The sequence below is a fragment of the Zootoca vivipara genome, chromosome 13 (assembly GCF_963506605.1).
Source record: "Zootoca vivipara chromosome 13, rZooViv1.1, whole genome shotgun sequence".
Classification (NCBI taxonomy): Eukaryota; Metazoa; Chordata; class Lepidosauria; order Squamata; family Lacertidae; genus Zootoca; species Zootoca vivipara.
Window position 1 is genome coordinate 4,587,139 of NC_083288.1, and position 20,255 is coordinate 4,607,393.

The 20,255-nt window shown below is 40.4% G+C and overlaps 1 protein-coding gene across 1 annotated transcript in view; it reads left to right on the plus strand.

The window, feature by feature from the left end:
- ZPBP (zona pellucida binding protein) overlaps nt 1-20,255 on the plus strand; it is a 36,316-nt gene that overhangs the window by 15,376 nt on the left and 685 nt on the right. Inside the window, exons 4-7 of the mRNA XM_060282066.1 lie at nt 2,706-2,855; nt 4,918-5,136; nt 9,008-9,084; nt 16,914-17,091. Coding sequence (XP_060138049.1) covers nt 2,706-2,855; nt 4,918-5,136; nt 9,008-9,084; nt 16,914-17,091 — 624 coding nt within the window. The remainder of the gene's footprint in view (nt 1-2,705; nt 2,856-4,917; nt 5,137-9,007; nt 9,085-16,913; nt 17,092-20,255) is intronic.

Sequence of the window (20,255 nt, forward strand, 5' to 3'; positions counted from 1 at the left end):
GGAGGCTTTGCTTATTCTTGGATTTTCCTCCTCCCAAGTGACTAAGAGGCAACTTTAATGTGTCTGAGATCATGGCTATATTCACATGGATTTAAAAAATAATTATTGTACAATGGTTTTGACTGACATTTCTTTAAGCTTGCCCTTGAACTTATTTTCTGTTCTCCCTTTAGGCCAAACAGAACCTGCTTGATATTCCAATAATTACTACTAAAAGTTTTGCAACTAAAATAACCTGTTTATTTATTTATTTGATTTTTGTCCCATACTACCTCCTGAAAGACCTGTGCTCAAATGTTCATTGCAATCTACAGCTGCATGGTACCGACTTAGATTCCTCATTAAATGGTCATGTCAGAATGTCTTGATTTCCATGCTAAGTTGTGCCCACCCCAGTCCCATATAATGGGATTAAAGTGGCTGTGACTCTTGTTGGAACAAGATCTCTGCTTACTTAGCCATGAGTTGTATGTGCTGGACCTTCAAATTCTACTTTGCCTATCTATTGTACCAATTTGAGTATTGAAGGTTTTAGTAGAAATTGTAATCTGAGTTTGAGTTCTTTAAGTTCTTCATCCAATGGGATCCCGGACAGTTTGAACCTACACTTCCTTGAGAGGGTTTATCAGTATTCTAATAGGGATGTTCATTAAACCAGAACAATGATACTTTCATTGTCATGAGTGAAATGTCATGAGTGAAATGATGTCTATTAGCTCTATTGTGTTTATTTGAACATGGTAACTTCCTGTCTACCTATTGTGTCCTCAGTAATTCATTTTTATCTTTATTTTTTATTTAACATTTTATTAAGAGAATTTCAATTATTAAAAGATACCGTGTTTCTCTGAAAATAAGACACAGTCTTATATTTATTTTTTCCTCAAAAAAACAACAACACCACTATGGCTTATTTTCAGGGGATGTCTTATTTTTTCCTCCTCCTCCTCCTGCCGCGGCCGGCATTGCTGCTGCGCCTATCACTATGTCTTATTTTCAGAGTATGGCTTATATTCCTTGAACGCTTAAAAATCCTGCTATGGCTTATTTTATGACTACGTCTTAAAATAGGGGAAACAGGGTAGAGTGAGAAAAAAGAAAAAGGTGAGAATGAAAAAAATACTGTTACATTACCATACATTAATATACAGGTGTGTATATTCTTATTATTTTAATATACATATACTGTAATTGTCAGTAACCTAATATATTCTGTGTAAACTCATTCCAGATATCATTGTATTTATCCAAAGAAAGCCTGTGTCTATAAGCTGCCCGTTCATATGTTGCCAGTGTTGTCAAATCATTGATTAAGGGGAATCATATTCTTTTAGTTCATCAGTATCTGTCTCTTGGCCACCATTAGGGCGCGTAGGATCCATTTTTGCTGTTTTGTTGTCAATTTCAATACAATGCATATCTTACATTTTCCTATAGTGTCTTGTTTATATAGTCCAGCACTTCCTCCCAAAACCTAGTAAGTGTGGGACACAGTAAAAGCATATGTTTCAAAGAAACATTTGATAGGCCTTTCTTATACAAGTGTAAGGGTGTTCAATAGATTATATGTAGTATTTTCCGTTGTGTAGATCTTAATTTAAGATCCATTGATACATCTGATACCAAAGCCAAGACAAATTTAGTTTGACAAATTTAGCCACTGTCTAGGTAAATAGTGAACATTCCAATTCTTAATTTCAGTCATTTCCTAAACTCTGCATATGAAACATATTTGTTGATAATTAATATCTGTAAAAAGTAATCACTGACTTTTTAGTTTCAAATGAATTATCCATTTGCACCAAAAAATCAGGTGTCTCAGAGGCTGTGAAGGCTGCTGGACCAAACAAAGTTACTAAAAGATGTTGTAGCTGCAAGTATTGCCATTGGGCCACCTCTGGCTGGTGGTGTTTTTCTCTCAGCATTGTACGTACAAAATTCGTCTTCCTCATCTATCAGTTGGTCCAAGGTCAATACACCTGCTATCATCCAGTTTTTCCACATTACCATGTCCCGTCCCGTCCCCAATTATTAAAATAGGATTTTCTCACAGAGTAGGTTTAGCATGTGAAAATGAATCAGATCTATTTTTATTAGCAAATATATTTCATATCTTTCTAACTGGCTTAATTGTTTCAAGATTTGTTGGAACTTTCAAATATTTTGATTGTAATATTGTCCACCGAACTAAAGGTGTTAAGTTTGCCCAATTTAGGAGATTACAACCATCAGCAGGTCTCCAGTGTTTGATACTTGTCAATAAATAAGCATGATGGTATAATTCCAGATTTGGAATTCCAAATCCACCTTCCTTAATTTGTAATTGCATTTTCTGCAGCAATATTCTTGGTGCGTTTTCTGGGTGTCCCTGGAAAAAATGGTGTATGTGTGTTAAACTGTTGTGGAAATACCTTTTTTGGCAGGTATGAGGTATAGCCACACTGAGTTAGGAATGTGTGCGGCCAGTTTAATCTTTATTCCTGAAAACTAATGAGTCCCATAGAAAAAGCAATATTCACAGAAATCTATACATATTTGTGAGATATTGGGACCTCACTTGTTCATGCATAATTTTACTATCCATAAGGTACTGAGATGTAGTTAGCCTTGGAATAAATACCAAAAGGTTGCAGTACGAAGCAACAGTTGGGTGGTGGTAATTTCTTTTTCAATAAAACTAAATTTGTTACATTTTTTTGAAATAGAAAATCAGACTGTGAAAATAACACCAACAGGAACTTTGCTATTCCGACACTTCAAAAATCATTTGAGTGGAGTCTACACATGTTCTCTTGTTTTTAAGCCAACCATTGAACAAGATGAAAAAAGCTATTTAATCAAATATATCATTTATGGTAAGAAATTCACCTTCCCTTCTGAACCGTTCTTACTTTTAAAAATACTAGTGGATTTGTTGGAATTATGATGGAAAATCAGTGCACAGTTTAAAATCTCAGTTGCGTTTGGTGATGTGCTTCATTGTCTTCTGCATTCCATCCTTAATTAGCAAAATCAAAAACATTTACGTTTGATTCACGTGGTATATCCCAAACAGATTTTCTTTAGTCTTCTCAATCAGAAGTTTTAGACTGGGGGTTACCAATCTGCTGCCCATGGGCATCATGCTGCCTGCAAATGTCTTTGTTGGTGTCCCCAGGGAGCACTCTCCAACTTTTGAGTTGACAGGGAGCATATTCCAGATACCTGAATTCCTAGTTTACCTAACTTTTAAGCAACTGAAATAAATTTCATGTTTTATTGATTAAAAATGCACCGGGGGGGCGGCTTTTTTCATTTGCTGTGGACTCCCAGCTCCCACCCACGCAAGCTGACATAGCCATTGATCAGGGATGATGGGAGTTCTGTAGGGGTCCCTGGTTCCCCACCCCTGCTGTAGTCAGCACTTCTAGAGATCTGGTTTTTTTCTTGAATTAGAGTTTTGCTGTTGCTGCTGCTTCCTTCTAAACTTATTATTTCATACTTTTCTAGGAATTGGAGTGAAAGGAATTGAATTGGGCAGATCTTTTATTATTGTGGCTCTCTATAGCAGCTGAGGAGCCCTGTGGTGCAAACGGCATCTGACCCAGAACGTGCATAGGTATAGATGCCACCTATCAGCAGAAATCTGAGCACGGTGGAACATTTCTGATCTGCTGTGCTCATTATAAACACAGCTTAGAACCAACCCCTGTAATCATGGGCATGCTGAGTCAGGCATTATTTCCATTGCACTGTGTCTGTTTGGTACAGAGGTATTTTCAAAAGGTTGAAATTACAATTACAGTTCCAATAAAACATTCTGAACAGATGCAACTGACTGCTTCTGTTTCACTGACTTCTACTAGCTGATACAATCTTTTTTGTTTTGTGAAACTGGTCATTCTTTTGTAGTCTCTTTGTTTTTAAAACAAAGTGTCTCTGAGATATTCTTATGTACCATTTCCCTGCAATTATCATTACATTTAGATCCTCCTCTTCCACCAAGGGAATCAAAGTGGCATAGACAAAGTCTTTCCTGGTCCCACCCCCAACAACCCTGTGAGGGTGGATAGGTTGACAGGTCATAACTGACTCTAGGTCATCCAGTGTAATTTGTAATTAAACAGGGATTTTGGCTTTCCACTTCTAGTCCCAAACTCTCTTGACAAATCAAAACAGATTGGGAGATTGAGTTGTAATGTAGGCCTGGATCGGAAGAACTGCATGAATCCTGGGGGATGAAGAAATCGATTTGTGTTTCTTGAAGAGCAGCCTTTTACTCTGCTGCTAAACTTCTTTTGAAACTAGGAGAAGTTTCAAAAGCAATTTGATGTAAGATATACTGGGACCCAGGTGGCGCTGTGGTTAAATCACAGAGCCTAGGGCTTGCTGATCAGAAGGTCAGCGGTTCGAATCCCTGTGACGGGGTGAGCTCCCGTTGCTTGGTCCCAGCTCCTGCCAACCTAGCAGTTCGAAAGCACGTCAAAATGCAAGTAGATAAATAGGAACCGCTACAGCGGGAAGGTAAACGGCGTTCCATGTGCTGCTCTGGTTTGCCAGAAGCGGCTTTGTCATGCTGGCCACATGACCTGGAAGCTATACGCCGGCTCCCTCGGCCAATAATGCGAGATGAGGGTGCAACCCCAGAGTCGGTCACGACTGGACCTAATGGTCAGGGGTCCCTTTACCTTTACCTATACTGTTCATAAGAATAATAATAACCCACAGGGCTTGCCTAACCATTTTGTTGCATCTGTTGTAGTTTGGATCTTTGGTGTAATCTGTTGCCTGGATGGCACTTTCCAAACCTCCGTGAAAACCAAAAGGTGTATAATAAAAGCATGTGTTCATTAATCAGCTCAGAATGTAACTCAATTTTATAATACCATCAATAAAAGGGGAAAGCTAAAATGTTAATCTTGTGTTTTTCTTCTGCAGCTTACTCTGAGCCTAACTTTTACTATGAGTTTACAGCACGATATCATGCAGCTCCCTGCAACAGTATCTATAATACTTCATTTGAAAAGAAGTTGCTTCAGATACTGACCAAGCTTGTCGTTGAGCTATCCTGTGAGGTTGTATTACGCAAATCAGAATGCCATCATGTAAAAATGCAGAGAGCTGGAATGCAAAATGAAATCTTCTTCACTTTTACAGGTAAAATGTGTTGCCTTTTGAAGAATTGCTTGAATAAAAAAATGTTGTGATACATGTATTAAAAATGTTTTACTGCCATCAGCCAAATATAATGAAAGGCACTATTTGTGCAAATGCTGTCTGAAAAGTGTATATAATAAGTAAATTATTTGAATGCACAGTTGATACTGCATTTTTGGTAACTTGCCCGTTTTGTTAATTGATTGGATTATTTTAAAATATATTGTGAATCAGAACAGACAGTTTGAGATTTCTATAATGGCCTGGTTCTCAAGCCAAACTATTCCAAACATAAGCTTAGTGAGTCCAAACATACCCAGAAAGGAGCTTGCAGCCACAATGCTCCTTAGTCATATTTGCTGTTATACCACACGGAACTGTTTTCTGATTTTGGGATCATGGTTAAGTTCTCTTCTCACTAACCATGAGCTATAATCAAGGTTTGTTCCTGGTTACAGCTTGTGTTTAGCAAGGAAAGAGCATAAGAAAAAGAACCAGAGATGAGCAGAACAGCTGCAAATTCTTCTCCAGGAGCTTCTAAAAAATATTTTGTTAGGAAGAGGAAGATATGAAAAGACAGTGCTATCCCTTTCTGAAATGCTATCTTTTTTTTAAATATATTTTTATTAATTTTCCAATTAAAACCAATTATATCACATTCATTACTTCAAATTATACACATATATATCAATCAAACCGAATGTTATGCCAAATCATCTAGAAAAATTTTTTGGGTTCCCATGCTTCAAGAAATTGGGGATTCCTCGCAACCGTCCACTGCCGTCTTTTTTCTAAAGTTCAAATCGTCTCTCCGAGTTCATAATAATCCAGATCTTTCCCTTACAGTCACATAGATGTTTTCCTCTTTCAACCGATTATTTCCCAGCTGCTGAGATAAATGTCAAACAAAGTTTCACAAATGTTCTTTCTCCTGTGTGAGTTAATCAGTCCAGCCTCCCCATAAATCTTCTTGGTCTGGAGCGTCCCTATTGCGTCGACTCTCAACATGAAGCAGCGCCATCTTAAAAAAACTCAAATCACTTTCGTTTTCTCTCATAGATTAACGATCTTTATAAAATTTACAGCTTTTCCAGGCAGAAGAACCAGACCTCACACCATGCATAGACTCTTGGTAAATTAATGGATCTCCTTGCCCTATAGCTGAACTTAGCTTCAGGTCGCTGCTCCAATTCAAAGTGCGTCACAACTCATAAATCCTCCGAACGCGTCCAGGCACTCCTCCCATCCAACTAGAGGGGGGCTTTTCTCGTCAGCAACTCCTCATCTTCAAAAAATATACTCAATAACAACAGTTTATAAAGTTCACCTCACACAGTCTTTTGCTTCTCTTTCACTCCAAACAAGCCAGGACATCACGTCTGGGAAGGTACGAAGTAACTCATATGAAAAAAAATAAAAAAGAAAGACTCGCTTCCCTTATCGCTCCGTCCCCATCAATCCTTCTTCCAGATGAAATACAGCCTTTAACTCCTCACCCTCAGCAGCATAGATTTCTCGGCAGTAAACAGCGCTTCTGCCCCTCTTTCTGAAGTATGTCCATAGATTTAAGCCTAATTATCTTCTTTAATCATGGAAATCCCCGCCATGCAGATTAGCGTCCGGGAGTCCTGGCCCTCGTAAGTGCTTCAGCCCAAGCTCCCCCCACTCCATAAACAGTCGGAGTGGGTCTGGGGGCATCGCGGGCCAGCGGCCCCTCTCCGTAACCCCCGGAGAGGGTAGGGGGTTGCCATTTACTCCCCTAGCAACCGCCAAATTCCTTACGAAGGTCAGAGGGATGGAAAACAGGTCCGCCATTCCTGCAGGCGGAAACCGGAACCCCCCCCCCTTTCTGAAATGCTATCTGAAGAAGTGTGCATGCACACGAAAGCTCATACCAAAATATAAACTTAGTTGGTCTTTAAGGTGCTACTGAAGGAATTTTTTGAAATGCTGACATTCTTCTAACTTTTGGGAGCCCTTGATAAGCAAATAAAGTCAACATGAGAGAAGTTCAGGAGAACTTCCTATGCTCCTGAAAAAGTATCGGTCAATACACTATGCTTCTCAGCCTTCTTTAAGATGCCTTCACAAGGCCACCTGTGTCTTCTCCAGGAGCCCATACAGGTTTTGCTCAACCAAGGCTTAGCTTAGGTTGGTTAGGGTGAACCAAACTAAATCTTTGGCTACTAAAATAATAGTGATCTAGTTGCCCTTCAAAATGTAGACTTTTTTAGTAGCAAAATATTGCATTTTGTATCACACCATAATGGATGCCAATCTTGAAACTATTCCAAGACTCAAACTTTAAAAAAAAATGTGTCTGTGTTGTCACTGAAAACAGGTGGGGTGCTCTTTCAGTTTTCTGAATATGCCAGAAATCTTTCACTCAGATAAAGTACAAATAGAGTTGCAAATTGAGTAGTTGCTGAAGGTCAGAGAAACAGAGAATGGTGTTACTGAAATGATACTGAAGAGTAATGTTAATATGATGTTTTTATTGTATGGCAGCATTTTAGTTCTTAGTAGCAATAACACAGGGTTGTATCCAATGCTGGTCATACTTAGAATAGGCCCATGTAAATCACTGCACTAAATACATTGATTTCAGTGGGTCTATTCTGAGTATGACTAACATTACATATCACCCACAGTTTTTCCACATTTTTAAGCCATTGCAGGATTGGTGTATTGCTTTCAATTGATTTATTTTTTATGATAGCACTGTCTTGATTTCATAGCAAGATCCATCTCCACAGTTTCGCTTTACCACTGCTTTTAACATTCTAAGCTCTTATGTCTGGGCTAGAGCAGAGTTAACCTATTTAACATCAGAATGGGCTTATGGCAGATGCCATCAGGCCATTCCCTTAGTCCTAATCAAAAGAATGTGGAAGGAAATGTATGACTATACTGTATGTAGTTCTTAAAAACAATGAAGATGAGAGTTAAGGGACTTAGAAATGTGCAAAAACACATTGAAGTTGTAAGTTAAGGTGTTAACTTTTGTGCAAAATGTTTTCCAGCAGGCATGGGAAACCACTGTGGGTCATACGTGGCCCTTCAGACTTGCTTTCTCAAAACCATGCTCACCTGGCGGCTGCAGAAAGTAGGCTTGTACATCAGTCCAGTTTGAGCAGTATCCTTCCCCCACCTCCATCTCTCAATTACCTGGTGACAATATGATGCCAGATGATTGACAGGTGGGTGGTCTCACTCACCTGTCATAGTTGGCACGCTGGGGTGGGAGAGGGAAAGAACGCGCCTGCCAGGCCCAAACATTTCTCCACTCCTGTTTTACAGTCCCCCTGTTTTACAGTGTTACAATTTAGCCTCCAGGCGCTCACACTCGGTTTTTAGACCCAGTCCTCCCGGTCTTAGGTCAGCTCAGGCTTATGGCCCATTTAGTCTAGTATTATGTACTACTACTGACAGGTGTCTTTCCAAGGCCTCCTGTCATTTAACTGGATATATTAGATATCCTTCTGTATGCAGGATACAGGCTCATCATTCAACTTTGATCTCATCACATACTTCAGTATGCTGTTCTTTGAATGGTTTATGTGTGATAGTGCATATGAAGCTGACATTGGTGAAGCAACATCCTTTTTCAGTTGTATGGGTATAAGAATATAATTGTAAAATTCCTAACAGTTGATGGCCCTTGATTAAGAAATAGGGTTGTTGTTTTTAAACAATCAAGTGGTATATAAATAGATTTTTTTAACTTCATAAAATTCCTGAAATTTATTAAGAAATGTGACTTAAAGGTTTGCATTTAAATGGATGCAGTTAATGCCCTTTGGAAAACCTGAATGTTTTATGCTGTGCAATGTGTGTTGCTTCCCTTGTAAAGCAGAACATTATTTTACAGTTACTTCTTTAGATGCAGAGAAAGGCAAAAATGTGTGTCAGAAAAGTTCTTGCGACGTCACAAGAAGATTACGAAAGGTAGTGTAGATCCACTTTAAAGAAAATAAAAGTCAGGAGAAGTTTACCATTGTTTCTAACTCTTCATCATTTAAAAAGGGATTGGAATGTTTTAAAAAATTCTTCCACCATAAGTAGTGATTAGGTAAGTAGATAGGCGATTAGATAAGGGTTAGGTGAGTAGGAGATTTCCATGGTTGAAATGGTGAGGTGAGGGGCAGTAGCAGAAAAAAGGGACAGGTCATATAGTGGATCAGTGTTAAAGAACAGGAAACATAAGTGATCTGTATTATATTTTGTTCATAAAGGACCTGGCATCAGAGTAAGGTAGCCAAATTTGAAGATAACCTGTTTGTTTTGGATGGTAAAAACACAAATTGACTGAATTGCTTCTAAAAGATCTCTTCAAACTGGGTGAATGGGCAACAGAATGGCAAACAAGGTTTGTAATTAACTGCAAAGTAATAAAGAATGGGATACAAAAAAGCATTTATCACATTTACATTGATGTTTCCTGAACTGGTGGTTACTAGCCAAGAAAGTGATCTTAGGGTTGTGGGGAATACCTTAGTGAAAACATGAACTCAGTCTGAGGTAGCATTGTAAAAGGCAGATTCCATGGTAGAAATTATTAGGAAAGAGACTGCTAATAAGGCAGCCACTATTGTAATGTATTTATATACATCTGTGGTCAGTGTTTGAAATTCCCTGTATTTTGCTATTGTCATGGGTCCAATTGCAACTACGTGGAGATTTCTGGCTACCAAGTCGACAAGTGACATCTCCATTGAGCCAGCTGATGGTGTGCAGCAAAAGACTAACATCTTGTGCTTCTGTGCGATTCATGAACCCCTTTCTAGGCATCTTAGTTCTCCATCATCACATCAAAGAAAGTGCAGGACTGAGTGCAAATAGATTTGACTGTACTGCACCCTTTCCACAGGCCACCCTTAGTCCATGGTTAATACCATTTCCATGTCATTCTTGCATACTGGGACAAGTGAATTGTAAGAGCACACTACAGCCAGGCAATGTAGTTGAGGTAATAGAATCATAGAATTGTATTGGAAGGAACCCCAAGGGTCTTCTAAGCCCAACTCCCTGGTGAATAGATATTCTGTTGTAACTGCAACCTAGTTTCCAAGGTGCCATTTGGTGCCTAGCTTATATATCTGAATTTCTAACATTGTCTGTGGTTCATCTGCAATTGCAATGTTGTGTACAGTTCTGGTTTTCCCATCTCAGAAAGGATATTGCAAAGTTAGAAAATATGTACAAAGAAGCAGCTGAAATTTTTAAAAGGAGCAAAGCATCTTCCATTTGAATAAACATTATAGCATTTGGGATTTTTTTAGAAGAGACACAACTAATGGAGATCATGATAATGATAATATAATGATAATGATACAGTTGTGCATTACTTGGAGGAGAAAGTGGAGAGAAAGTGTTTTCTCCCTGTTCCATAATACTCGAACACATAGTCACCCAATGAAATTTTAGGGCAGTGGATTCAGAATGGTTAAAATAAATTACTACTTTATGCAACTCATTGCTACAAGGTAATAATGATGACCGCTGGCTTTGATGACTTTAAAGGGGGATGAGATGCATTCATGGATAGCTTTGTCAACAACTGTTGGCTATGTGGAACTTCTGGTTTAAAAGGCAGTAGACCTCTGAATACAAGTTTCTGGGAACTGTGGTGTTTAGTCTTTGTGTTCTGTTTATAAGATTTCCCAGGGAACCTAGTCAGGCACTGTAAACTGGACTAGATAGATGTTGGTCTGATCTAGCTGTGCTGTTGCATTGTGAGGTTATGAGAAGATGATTCCAAATTTCCTAATAAGTCCTTGCACTCTCAAAAAATTGTTTTAGAAGCCAGTTGTTGACACACATTATGCAGTAGCATCACAATGAATTTGAATGCATAATGGAAGCATGTGTATGGAAGGAGGAAGAAATTGCTTGCAGCATGTTGAGTTCTCCATGGCTTTTATTGTGCTATAGTGGGTAAACTGAATGAAGTACAAAGCTGAGAGAGGGCAGAACTTGCTTCAAGCTGAAAAGACTACAGGGTGTCAGATTTTGCTCCAATGAAATGGTGGTTCTGACTGAAATCCTTTGCTTTTTCCCATAAAGGTGAATGACCACCATTCATCCATATGGAGAAATACAAAGCACTGAATAAGAAACAACATAGCAAAAGCTATCCACTACAATTTTATCTGGCAGAGGTTCCCCAGCATACAGTCTTTCCACAAATATCCTGCCGGTCATAATGATGGACTTCTCACTATTTAGAATTTGTAGTAATATTACTGGCTATTGCTACTAATGAGGTATTTTTTCATGATATTTTCTAATATTAACTTGAGAGTATTAGAAAAACACTGGAAAAACAGAAGCTGTGTCCACATACACAGATTAATTAAACAAAGAATGATCAAGAAGATTGACCAGTGGTTTTCCTTCTTACTTAGGGAAAGGCAAAAGTCATCTCTCACATAGTACTTTGCATTTCAGAAAGAGAAAATTGTGAACTTGCTGGTTTTCTGTACTGCAAACAGCAATCCTTATCTTGAAAAGGGCTTCCATCTGCAGATCAGTCTTCCCAATGTGAGCCTACCCATAAGGAACTCTGTATTGAGCACTAGTGGGTGGACACACATCACTCCTGCAGTTATAGCTACATTTTCACACAGGTGATTAGCGCTGTCTGCCACTGCTGGTTGCCTTTTGTGGGGCTGTGGGTGGAGGGAAGAGAACAGTTGCAGGCATTGCAAATGGCACCCAACCACCACTCTTCATGTGGAATGCAAGATTGGCACCTACAGCTGTGTTTTAGGATTGCTAAACAGGGCCTATTAGGTGCTGGGCTATGAACTAAACTCTTCCCATAATCTCAAAATGTTGCTCTGTGTGTGATCGCACAGAAACATAGAGAAGAATTGTTCAATCCCAGCTATTCAAGACCATCCCCACTTCCTTTGTGTGGAGAAGGTAAATTTGCTGGACCCAGTCCAACTTTGCATGATTAACCAAACTGAACACCAGTGCTACATTAAATTATTTTGTTGCCTTATGCTAACATCTTGAGTTTTACACGTGTAATTTTACTAAGGTTATAGGCTATTTAAGAAATAAAGTACTTTGTTTAGATGCCCAATTTAAATAACGATATTTAGATATAGATAGTTTTGGTGTAATATATGCAGAGGACAGACTACAGCTGTGCCTCCATGACCATTTTTATGCTCAATCACTTAGTATCTTCAAAATATCAGTGATAACTCTCAAATGATATCAATATATTCTGGATGTCTTTTGATCAATTGGCGCCCTTGGAATCTTTATGGACAAAATGTGTGAAATGTATATTATGTATTTAAGGCTTTTTTTATGCAAGTAAGATGTTTGGTATTTTCCAGTGGAAACTCAGTACAAATGGCTAAACATTTTATCAGTGTACTTGTAGGCTATTGAGCAAAGCTGTCTCATTTAGCATTCACAATGGTACCAACAACCTCTTGTGGCTTATAGACTAGTTCCAACAATGCCTGAATGGGACTTATGGTTTACCATGGAAGAGGGAACGAAAGGAAATTCTTACCATGAATTTCTTTTCCCAGAGACTCCTGGAGGGCAGCCTTTACGCTGGGATGGCTCCTCTCCTCTGACTGGACAGGCAGGGTGACATAAAGATCCTTGCTGGGGGAGGAGTCATTCCATGGTCCCCAGCTGATCAAGCAGGAAAGAACCCCTCCCCATATAGTGCTACGTTGCAGGTACTTTGTTTGCTGTTTCCCGCTTTGGTTGGCATCTTTCGTGAAGTTCATGTCCACCTCAAGTTCAAGAGTTTGGTTGTATACCCAGCCATGTGTGACTCTCCCAGAGTGGTAGGTGCTGTCCTCCAGGAGTCTCTGGGAATAGAAATTAATGGTAAGAATTTCCTTTCATTCCCCAGAGGCTCCTGGAGGACAGCCTTTATGCTGGTACTACCTGAGCTTCGCTAACTGGAGGCATAACGGCTGCGCCACTCGTTGCAGCACCTTCCTACTGAAGGCTGTGTCAGTGGATGCTCATTTGTCCAGTTTGTAGTGTATAAGACAATGCTTTTTGATAAATAAATAAATAAGGGTGTCTTATACATAGATAGTGAATGCAGAGGGGGGACGTGCGATTAATGGCAGTGGCAAGCAGCAGATTGGCAGCAGCAATTGGGCGGGTGATTGGTGGCTGCAGCAAGGCCTGCTGGCGATTGGCTGTGGCTGCGGCAATTGGGCTGGCAATTGGTTGCTGTGGCGAGGTGGGCAGGCGATTGGTGGCTGCGGCAAATGGGCAGGTAGACTGTTGGTGGCAGCGAGTGGGCAGACAATTGGCAGCTGCGGCGAGGTATGCAATGAGCAGTGGCTGTGGCAAGCGATCGGCAGTGGTGGGCAGGTGGGCGAGCGCTTGGTGAAAATGACCTCCCCCACCCCCATGAGCTAAACAACTTAATTTATTAATTTTGGGTTAAACAAAAATAGGGGTCGTCTTATACATGGGGACGTCTTATACACAGAAAAATACGGTGTGTGTGTGTGTATTCAGCAGATGATTGATTGCAGCCCGTTATTATATGCCGTTTCAGGAGTGCCTCATAATTAACACCAATATTCCAAATTAGTGAGGAACTGATCACAAATCATTCTGGAGACAGAGGTTCGTCCATGGCAGGGACACAGGGCAGCAGAGCACGATCATAATAAATTGTGATGTCAGCCAGAAACATCCATGGCCCCATTGAAAGATGTGCATTGGCAAACTGCAGACACGCCTGTACATGTGCTGTCTTGAGCAAGGGGACCGTGCAGGCTCTGCAAGATCTCTGTCCTTCACGGTGTAGTGTGTTACTAACTGTTTTCATGGTGACTATGGTCCCAGCTGCCCTGAGATCATTGACAAGTTTCCCCCGTGTAGTTATGGGCTGCTTCATCACCATTCTCCTGATCATTGCAACTCCACGAGGTGAGATCATAGAATCAGAGTTCCTGCCAAGCAGGAAACACCATCAAAGCATTCCTGACAGATGGCTGTCAAGCCTCCACTTAAAGACCTCCAAAGAAGGAGACTCCACCACACTCCTTGGCAGCAAATTCCACTGTCAAATAGCTCTTACTGTCAAGAAGTTCTTCCTAATGTTTAGGTGGAATCTTCTTTCTTGTAGCTTGAATCCACTGCTCCGTGTCCGCTTCTCTGGAGCAGCAGAAAACAACCTTTCACCCTCTTCCATATGACATCCTTTTATATATTTGAACATGGCTATCATATCACCCCTTAAGTTTCTCTTCTCCAGGCTAAACATACCCAGCTCTCTAAGCCGTTCCTCATAAGGCATTTTTTCCAGGCCTTTGACCATTTTGGTTGCCCTCCTCTGGACACGTTCCAGCTTGTCAGTAACCTTCTTGAACTGTGGTGCCCAGAACTGGACACAGTATTCCAGGTGAGGTCTGACCAGAGCGGAATACAGTGGTAATATTACTTCCCTTGATCTAGATCAGGGGTGGCCAACTCCCAAGAGACTGCGATCTACTCACAGAGTTAAAAACTGGCAGTGATCTACCCTCCCCCCTTTGGGGGTTCAGGTCAAGGTTGTTGAGCTTTTTTTTTTAGGAAGGAAAGCTCTGTTTTTTTTGGGGGGGGGGTTCACGTCAAAGTTGTTGAGCTTTTTAGGGAGGAGGAAAGCCACATTTTGGAGGGTGCAGGGCAAAAGTGTTGAGCTTTTCTTTAGGGGAGCCAAAATTGTTGAGCTTCTTTGGGGGGAGCCAGTGATCTACTAGTGATCTGCCACAGATGTCCAGTGATCTACCAGTAGATCATGATCTACCTGTTGGACGTGCCTGATCTAGATGATATACAATGGTACCTCTACTTATGAATAACTCTTATTTACGAATGGAGCTCTGTCCGCCATCTTGGATGCGGTTTAGATAGGATTTTTTTCTACTTACGATTTTTTAGATAGGGTTGCTTCGACTTACGATTTTTTTCTCCCAATGCATTCCTATGGGATTCGACTTACAATTTTTTTTACTTAAGAATGTGCGTTTCGAACGCATTGAATTCGTAAGTAGAGGTACCACTGTACTCCTATTGATGCAGCCCATAATTGCATTGACTCCCTTGACACTGAGCATGTTGGTGATAGTAATGGTGAAAGAGATGAGTATGGGCTGAAAGGAGATGCCCTCTGTTGCCTCCTTCTTGAGCTATGGGTTTTCCTTGTGCCCTTTCTTCCCCTTCCCCTTCTCTTGCTGGTCTGGGGTGGGAATTAGTTGGGGAGGGGGTGGTGAGTTTGGCTGTGTTGGAGTGGAGTTCTGGGTAGCTGATGCCAGTTGAGCCACTACTATCCCCTGAGCCCGCTGCGTCATTATTCCTCTTACCCAGGATATGAATCTAGGAAGCTTCTCCCCTGGCCATGTGGATGCTGCCCCATTGGGTCCTAGGGAACATTCCCCCTCCAATGGCTGTGTCAGTGGTGCCTAGTCCCTGTTTGAGTGGTCTTAGTAGCAGCTGGATCCTGTCTCCTGCTCTCCACTGCTCTATCCACCAGCCTCCTCTGAGAGGGCACCCTCTGATGGTGGAGATTGGGTGCCAGTCAATGCCTCTTACCCTGATCTCTGGCCTGTGGTGGTGAGGGAAGTGCATTGAGTTGGGTCCTCTTGGGCAAGGCAGGCCCAAGTTGGTGCCTGTACCTGTATTCGCCCCAATAAGGGGATGGCCACAGGCCACACTGCTCTCCTGCCCCTTGCTAGCCTCCAGATCTGCAGTTGGCTTGCAGGCGGAAGAAAACTCAGGTTAAAAACTGTCACTTGGTTTTGTCAATGAGAGAGACTCCGTTGCAGGCTAAACATGCACACAGGAGCTCCCTGTGCTAAACAAAACAGCTGAGAGGTTGGAAACACGTTTTCAGTGGAGCTGGTCTGTGTGTCTCTCCTGATCATTCTGTCCTACTTTGCTCAGTCCCTCTTGACCCAGAATGCTTCTGCTAGTCAGAGGTAGAGTTCTCCCTTGCTCTTGCAGGCAGTCTGAGGCATGGAAAAGGGGAGCGTTCAAAATTTCCCCTGAGTGCTCTAGTGCCATTTCTGCGGCATTGAATTGAGGCAGTTGAAAAAGGGGAGGTAAAGGAACAAAGCCTTGGAGGATCAGGAAGATGGTCAAAGTAAATTAAGTTCAGGTAGAATCCAAAGAAAACCCCCCAGAAGGAAAAATAAGTAAGTCCATAGAAAGGCAAAATTAAATCCAAGCAAAGAAGGAAGTTTTTAGGATCGCTGATTTGTTCAGCACTAGAGGAAAAAAAAACCCTATCTGCCCAGCTCGAAAGGCAGGGACAGTCTGGGGACCGTGGGATGACTCCTCCCCCAGCAAGGATCTTCATGAGCATAAAGGCTGTCCTCCAGGAGCCTCTGGGGAATCATGAGTGTACAAGGGTGGAAAGGAATGGATGAGCCTTGGACTTGTTATGCAACGCCAAACTATAGAGCTATCCATAATTAAAATCAATATTGTGTGAAATTAATACATAAAAACAGGAAGGATACATTTCAGATAAAATTTAGTTACAGCTAGAAGGTTATTTATTGCTGCCCCTTATATGATTCAGAGGAAGACTGAAACCATTGTAACTTTACCATTAACAAATTACATGTTATCTCAGACTACAGGAACTCATTGCACTGAATATGATAACCTGCCAGACTATCCGTACAGTACAGAATATCAATGTATTCTGTATTCTTATCTAGTTAGATAAGAAAAGTATTGCTTTTTATTTTCTCCCTCCCCAAGAAAACCATTTCTGTTTACTTCAGGCAAAAGACCTAATAGAGAAATTTTTTAGCCAGCAAGTTGAAGTTCTTGGGAAACGGACAGCACCGCTCCCTGAGATCTACTATATTGAAGGCACTCTGCAAATGGTGTGGGTTAATCGTTGTACTCCAGGTTATGGAATAAATCCTCTACTACATCCAGATTGTCCTAACTGTTGTGGTAGGTAGAAAGTATAACTATCTCCCAGGTTATAAATCTTAATTTTTAAGAAATATTTTCATCATTTCAGGTAATGTAGTTCATGGGCATATGCTGGAGGTATTGAAAAATACTAATTAATTGCAAATTTATGTTAATTACTAATTGGTCAATATGGTGTATTAGAATGTTGATAGCCACTTAAGATGTGTCTGCAATTGCTGGCCTGTCTACAAAGTACATAAAAATATATGAAATAAATACACAAATGAGTGTGCAAATTTCAACCTCAAGTGAGATGTATAGATGTAGCCATTTAACTTGCTACATTCATACCCTTTTGAGTAGTGTTAGAATGATGCTTGATGCTGGAGAGATTGCCTGTCTCTGCCAAGGGATCCTGCATTATGCAAAATTTGTTGTAACTGAATGCAAGTTTGACTAGGAGACCTAAAATAAACCATTGTGCTGATAGATGGTATTTGAAGTGCAAATTTAAAAATACAGCAGTGATTGTGTTGTGCTTATTTTATTTTAAAAGCCTTGATATAAGGCGATGAATTATGTCATCAGTATTATGGTGAATTCCTTCTGAATCTGCCCTTGAGTGTCTCATGTTCTGTTGGAGGTATGCAATATGGGTGCATTTCTGTCACATTTTAGCCAGTATAGACAGACTTTTAGGCTGAAGGTGCAGTCATCCAGATCTAAGTCTGTGGACTGAAGCATGATCTTTTATTATGAAAGAGCCTTTGAAATGTGCTTCCGTAGTTGTATAATTTCACAGGGAAAAGGGAGATTATTTCAAAGGGGAACATATGTTTAACTACCAAGTTCAACTATTTGTCTATCTAGCTCAGTGTTGTTTACACCCCAAGAACTCTGCCAGGTTTCATGCAAGAGTCTTTTCTAGCCCCACCTGGATATACCAAGGGTTGAATCTGTGACCTTTTGCATGCAAAGCATGTGTCCTGCCACAATATAATGTATAATGTCATCTGCACTGTATTTGCTATAAATCAAATAGAAAATGTCACTTAGAACAATTTAACATATTCAGTGCACTAAAATATTTGTAAGGTGTGAAATGGCACAATAGACCATAAAATAAATCAAGTAGAATATACTTGTCGGGTTGAAACAGCACCATGGAAGCTGATGTCCCCTAAAGACAACTTAGGTGTAGATAAATGCTATTTACAGTACTTTCTCAGCAGTGACCTAAATAAGTACCAGATCACCAATTCAAGTTCCCCCTGCTTGCCTTCTAAGCAACCAAAAATATGCTGTGTCCAAAAATGATTTTGCTTAAGAATCCTATGAAATCTTATACAGTATGAACTCTTGGGGCCAGTAAGGAAATAACAATATTGGCTTCATAAATGAAGTTCATGAAGCAGAGAGTGATCGTTGTAACTTTGTGCTCCTCCTTTCATTGCAATTAAACCCCTTTCCCGTATTAATGTAAGTAGAAAATAACAAACCCTAGAAGTCTTCAATTCTATTATGTGAAGATACCAGAATACTACTTCTTGGGTTTATTTAAGCTGAGTCTTATGTCTGAAACAACCCTTGCTATTAAGTTGAAAAAGGAGTAGAGAGTAGAAGTTAATCTTACTGGCTGGTGTAGTGCTGAGTTTGCTCTGACATATTAAAGGATGATTTCCTCCATTAACAAACAACTTGATATTATTTAAGACTGAGTTATGTCATCAGTACTGTTTTACTTCCATCTGAATCTGTCCTTGAGTATATTACAGTGGTACCTCGGTTTAAAAACAGTTCAGTTTAAGAACGATTTGGTTTACAAACTCCGCAAAACCGGAAATAGTGTCTTGGTTTGAGAACTTTACCTCGGTCTAAGAACAGAATCCGAATGGTGGAAGGGCACCGGCAGTGGGAGGCCTCATTAGGGAAAGCACACCTCGGTTTAAGAATGGTTTTGGTTTCAGAATAGACTTCCGGAACAGATTAAGTTCGTAAACCAAGGTACCACTGTATTAGATTCCTAGTGTATGCTTTGGTGTGCTATTCTAAAGTATTGCAACTTGAGTTGAACCAAAATAGCACTTATGTTTTGCTTTTGAGTTTTATTGTTGCTGTTGAAAAGCACTTGATTGATATAATATTAAATTTTCATTAAAATATTATTCAAATACTGTTTGGTAATGCTTAGTTCTAACTGGCATGCAATATTTTGATCACTAGGTGGAGCTAATGTAATAAAAATCTACAATATTAAAAAAAAACAGGATAAGGCAATGCATTTCCTCCAGTGTATTCCTCTGAATACTTCAAATAACAGCCTGGGAATCTCGTGGGGAGAGTGCTTTCCCCCTCAGCTCCAGCTTGCAGGCTTCCCATTAGTACCTGGTTGGTCACTGTGAGGACAGGGTACTGCATTTAGATGGGCCTTTGTTGTGACCCTGCCAGGCTCTTGGGTTCTTTTCTTAAATCTCAGTAAGTCCAGTGGAACCTACAAGTAAATATGCATAGTGTATGTAACATTGTCCATTTCCTAGGAGTTCTTTCCATACCAGCATCCAGCATTATGTCTGCACAGATGTTAGACACTAGTTTGCAAACTCTGGTTATGTTCTCATGTCCTAAAAATCACACTGAATATGGAACACATACAGGTAATGTGTTTTTACTAGCATGAATGAAACTAGTAGATCTTGCTCACCTGCTATTCACTTTTTGGGACAACTGATCAATCGGGGGAAATGCCACAATATTGAATGCATAACATACAGGTTCTTGCTTGTCTTTTATAGACATTGCTGTATGTGGAAACTGGTTTACTCAAATCAATTCAGTTTTCCAATCATGAAGCTATCACGGCAGCTTCTTAAAAATTAAATTGTTTGCCTAAAAGTAATTCAGAATATAAGGCAGGGATGGGGAGCCTAACGTGGCCACCCTTGCCCTCATATGCCACATTTGGCAGGTGGGTGAGGCCATCCAGTTGTCAATTGCTTGAAGCATCAGGTGATGATTGTAAGGAGCAGGTTTGAAGTCATGGTCCATCAGCTGTTGGGCTATGACTCTAAACTTGCTTTCTGTAAGGATTGGGTGCTCAGTTGATTTCCTCATGAAGAGCTCAGTCACACAGTTGGGTCCAGATAAGTCTGTCTGCCGCACACTGATTGTCCCATATGACTTCAAGTGGGCCTTGAAGGCTC